General features: G+C 42.1%; 1 protein-coding gene across 1 annotated transcript in view; it reads right to left on the bottom strand.

Moving 5' to 3' along the window:
• Positions 1–4,266, bottom strand: part of mfn2 (mitofusin 2) — a 13,470-nt gene extending 9,204 nt beyond the window's left edge. Inside the window, exons 1-2 of the mRNA XM_015396805.1 lie at positions 3,998–4,266; positions 1,925–2,097 (exon numbers count right to left, since the gene is read on the bottom strand). Of these exons, the coding sequence (XP_015252291.1) occupies positions 1,925–2,097; positions 3,998–4,020 (196 nt within the window). The 5' untranslated portion in view covers positions 4,021–4,266. The remainder of the gene's footprint in view (positions 1–1,924; positions 2,098–3,997) is intronic.
• Between the last annotated feature and the right edge of the window lie 887 nt (positions 4,267–5,153).

Raw genomic sequence — 5,153 nt, 5'->3', positions numbered from 1 at the left:
ACTCCAGAGTGTTGTTCAGCATGGGGGTGAGTAGAAAATGAAGGCTAATCATGTTTTGGGTGTAATATTCCTTTAAAGAACCAGACATCCAACCATCTGAGCTGATGTGGTACTTGATGGGAACCAGCAGGAGACAGAAGGAGGGAAGGAGACTGTTAGGTTTATTCAATGATGATTATAAAGTAAATGTGTGTGCATATAAAACATTGAGGAAATGAGATGCTTCACTCTGTCTTGTGATTCAATGAGTGGAGCACTCTGTCTTATGACCTGATCAATTGTCTTGTCAGAAGAATGCTCTGTTTTGTAACCCACCCCATGTGTTATGATCTGTTAATAAAAAGGCTCTGCAGAGGAGGTCTGTCAGAGAGGGTTAGTGAGTTGGGCGTAGCTCTCCCTCCTTCTGCAGGAGCTGTTGAAAATCCCTTTCTGTGTGGACTCAGTCCCTCTTTTATGAACCTACATTTTTTTAACCTAACAGAGACGCACAGGAAGAGGAAGATAAAGAGGAAACCTGCAAACACTCAGTGGAATATTAGAAAACACTTATCCAGTCAGTTTAAGCTAAATGATGCCCAATGATGCAGCAGCTAAACCAAGGAGGAGGAGGAGCATTGAGAACACTGACGTCGTGTCCTCAGTATCTTCCCCTTTTTTTATTATTATATCTTTTTAATCCAGAGAAATTTCAAACTATAGGATGAAAATTGTTCTGACTTTTATTGGTGTAAAGATCAGAATGCATTCTCATTTGTTTGAAAAAATATATATATAATAAAGTCTACAATCACCTTATAACTTCCTGTTATTTTAAAAGCATTCTATCATATTACTTGGCCAAAGTCAGCCGCCCACGCTCTGAACGCCATGAGATAGAAGAGGCTAACATCTGTTAGTGGTGGAATCTGGAAATGGAGGCAAGATGAAGAAATCTACGCTGAAACAAACTAAACTCAGCTTTGGAAAGCCAACGGGTCAGGTGGAAAAAAAGAAAGAGATGCAGGTGAGTTCATTTCACCAGTAAATATAGGAGGAGGAGCAGGAGCAGCAGGAGGAGGAGCAGGAGCACGGCTAGGAATAGGAAGCTCATCGCAAGCATTTCAACTGGCACTAGGATTTCGTTTTAGTCGGAGCCTACTTAAAAATATTGATGCACACAGCGCAAAATAATAGAATGAAATAATACTACATTTTTCTTCAGGTAGCCTAGTTGTGTTACTCATGATGCATTATGAAGAATACAGATTTCTGCTATTTCTAGTTTATTTATTTAAGAGACAATCAAACGGGTCTGATTACCGTTGGGTTGATCAAGTGGACAGCAGAAGAAGAAACTGTTGCTGCACACGAGCATACCTGGCTATAACAATCAAAATGCACGACTGATAATGTGTACACATTTCCACCTTCCATTAGATGTGCTGCAGCGCCCTCTTGTGATATATTATTGCAATTCATTTGATTCATTTAGTGGGCCACTGATGATGGCGACAATAATAAGAGTAGTAATAATAATTCAAATAATAACAGTAACAATGATGTTAATGGTGATATTGCTGCGGTTGATGATGCTGATGACCTCGGTGTTTCAAAAATCCTGGTTACGGCCCTGCCTGTGAGCGGTGCTCCTAAAACCTTCAGCTTTTGGGATTATTTCTATTATTCATGTTTGCAGCTGTTAAACCTGATTATTAGAAGTTCTTCTAACACTTTCTCACCCGCCGCCCCCCACTCGGCCGCCTCCCCGCCCTCACCCGCTGCCCTTCCTAGGACCCCTGATCTCCTGCTTTACATTCTGATGGTTTGTTTTACAGTTTAAAGACTTTTTAATATTTTTACTGTTTTCTTTATTGACTTCAGGATTCCTCTGCCTTAACCTTCTACACTTTCAGAGGGTTTTTAAAGTGATGGAGACCAAACTCACCTTCTAGAAAGGAGGCACTCTCCTTGATGTAGGTGCCGAGCTGTTCGAATATCCCGTTGATCTTCTTCTTTGCGGTGACAAAGTGCTTCAGTGGCGACACATTGATTTCAGCCATTACTCGCTTCTTCTTCTTGCATGGAAATGGTAAAGGGGCGGCAGATACAGACATGGCACTGCAGAGACAGCAGAGTAAAGGTTGGATTGGTAGAGGAACCACCCTGATGCAGCTAATGATCGCTCTGCTAACCGCAGCCAGGTTTCTGTCAGCTATAAAGGTTGGATAATTATTCATCCATCATCAGCACAAAAATAAATCACTTCTGAACACAATAAAAAAAATTGTTTTGGTAGAATCAATAAAAAAAGGACAGAAAAAGTTTAGACCAGATAAAGCAGAAAGTCAGAAACGCCTGTAAAGGACAGAGCTGAGGAATTCAACCAGTAAAAGATTCCCCTGGAAACAAGGAAAGGTGTTGCACAGGTCCTCTAGAGGCAGATCGTTTCTAATTAACTGACTTTACAAACTCAGGGACACAGTTTGAACAGAGTCCTCATTACCAGCCAACTTTAACTGTTAAAAACATTTTAAACATTTCTCAGGTTCCAGTTAGAAATGATCTCCATTTCAGGATGAAGCTAACAAGATAAAGATTTATTGTTTTACCTTCGCCTCAGAGGTAATGTTTTTAAGGAGAGTTTGTCTGTCTGTGTTAACAATAAATGAAATTTGCATCAGAGGAGGGCCTCCTGCTGAGGAACAATCCATTAAATGTTGATGATGATCCAGATTATAATCTGAATGCAGGACTTTTATAAAGGATTATCTGACATTATTTGGCAGAACAAGCAGTTCCTTCCTAAACCAGCAGATGGCAGCAGAGAATACTGACAGCTTCAGCATCAGACTCAAAGTCCAACAGGAGTTACACCTCTACCTGCTGATAAGAGGAGAAGGGAGGAGGAGAAGGAAGGAGGAGAATGAAGGAGAAGGAGGAGAATGAAGGAAGAGAATGAAGGAGATGAATGAAGGAGGAGAATGAAAGAGGAGGAGGAGAATGAAGGAGATTGAAGGAGGAGAGAGCAGAACAAACACCAGAGGCTGCAGAAACACGCTGCACCTTATTCAGAAAGTTAGGAAATGAGGAATGATGCATTTAAAGTTGCTAAAGATCCAGATCAGATAGATCAGCATAGATCCAGATCATATTGATCAACATAGGTGGATTAGCATAGATCCAGATCAGATGGATCAACATAGATCCGGATCAGATGGATCAGCATAGATCCAGATTAGACGGATCAGCATAGATCCAGATCAGATTGATCAACATAGGTGGATTAGCATAGATCCACATCAGATGGATAAGACTAGATACACATCACATGAATCAACATAGATCCAGATCAGATGGAACAGGCTGGTTTTCTGATCTAACAGGCTGGTTTTCTGATCTAACAGGCTGGTTGTGAACAGGCTGGTTTTCTGATCTAACAGGCTGGTTTTCTGATCTAACAGGCTGGTTGTGAACAGGCTGGTTTTCTGTCAGCCTGTGTAGAGCTGAATATTCCAGATCAAACCTGTCCTACCTGGGGTNACGCTGCACCTTATTCAGAAAGTTAGGAAATGAGGAATGATGCATTTAAAGTTGCTAAAGATCCAGATCAGATAGATCAGCATAGATCCAGATCATATTGATCAACATAGGTGGATTAGCATAGATCCAGATCAGATGGATCAACATAGATCCGGATCAGATGGATCAGCATAGATCCAGATTAGACGGATCAGCATAGATCCAGATCAGATTGATCAACATAGGTGGATTAGCATAGATCCACATCAGATGGATAAGACTAGATACACATCACATGAATCAACATAGATCCAGATCAGATGGAACAGGCTGGTTTTCTGATCTAACAGGCTGGTTTTCTGATCTAACAGGCTGGTTGTGAACAGGCTGGTTTTCTGATCTAACAGGCTGGTTTTCTGATCTAACAGGCTGGTTGTGAACAGGCTGGTTTTCTGTCAGCCTGTGTAGAGCTGAATATTCCAGATCAAACCTGTCCTACCTGGGGTCGCGCTCTGTGGTCATCAGCGGTCTCCCTGCATCCTGCCTCCGGCCTGAACTCTAAGCAGGGCCGCCAAGGTTAGTGGGGGGCCGTCCGGAGCCTCCGGCAGCGGGACCACTGAGGGGTCACTGGGGGGTCAAAGGTTACCAGGGTCAGCCTGTCAGGGATGCTGGAAGCGGGAAGCAGCAGCTCCTCTCCGGCGAACAGAATATTCCAGCTTCTCTTCCAAGGAGAAGGATCAGGAGAGGCTGGCGGAGCTCAGCCGGAAGCGGAAGTGACGTCTTCTTCTGCTCCTCGTTCTATTTGAGCCGAAGAAGAAGAGGCGCTACCGCCACCATCTGGTGAGGAGTATTAGTTCAATGGCTGCCATCAGTTTTGTTATTAGTATGTGTTGCCTAGCAACGCATACATTACGCCACAGGTTCCTTTACTGCTAACCTCACTGCAGCCGAAATTAGCTGATTGTTTTCCTCACCTAGCGTCACTTTTTATACATTTAACAGGATTCTGTGAACTTTATGAGTCAAGGAGCTCTTTTCCCACCGAAGCTTCAAAATCAGTTTGATCAAAATCCAAAATAAAAATATTGAGATCGAGGAAATTAAAAACTAGGATTTTCTATTTTAGAAGAAAAAACTGTACCATTCAATTTTGCAAAGAAAAATGTTTTTCAGGATGAGTCAAGCTGAGCGGGAGGCCATAATGATGACAGCTGATCACCTAAAAACATAGAGAACGTAGTCAAAGCTGGAAATTACTTTTTAAAGTTGTGATGTTTTCTCTGCAGATGTAGGATTGCTTTTCTCACTGACGAAAAAGTTAAGATGATTTCTTATTGTAGAGAAAAGACCAAAGATCTCCATCTGGCTCTGGAGCTGCAGACCTAAACTATGTGATCAATATCTGCCCCATGCCACCAGGAAGGAGGAAATTGTGAAATCTGTGGTTCAGACAATTGGAAGGTCAAAGCTTGTTCTTCAGCACTTCCTGACAGCTTTCACTGGATTGTTTTTTGTTGTACTTTATTTTTTATTTTTAACAACACATGTATGCTGATGAAGATTCTCAGTCATCCAGGTCATAGTCATTCCGTAAAAGTTTAAAAACAAGCCCCCGGTCTTGGTTTCCAAGGTTTGAAGACGTTTCGCTGCGAAAC

This window comes from Cyprinodon variegatus, unplaced genomic scaffold, assembly GCF_000732505.1.
Source record: "Cyprinodon variegatus isolate N-32 unplaced genomic scaffold, C_variegatus-1.0 Scaffold822, whole genome shotgun sequence".
NCBI classification, from domain to species: domain Eukaryota; kingdom Metazoa; phylum Chordata; class Actinopteri; order Cyprinodontiformes; family Cyprinodontidae; genus Cyprinodon; species Cyprinodon variegatus.
The sequence above is the reverse complement of the archived record's forward strand: the minus strand, read 5'-3'. Positions and strand labels throughout refer to the sequence as shown.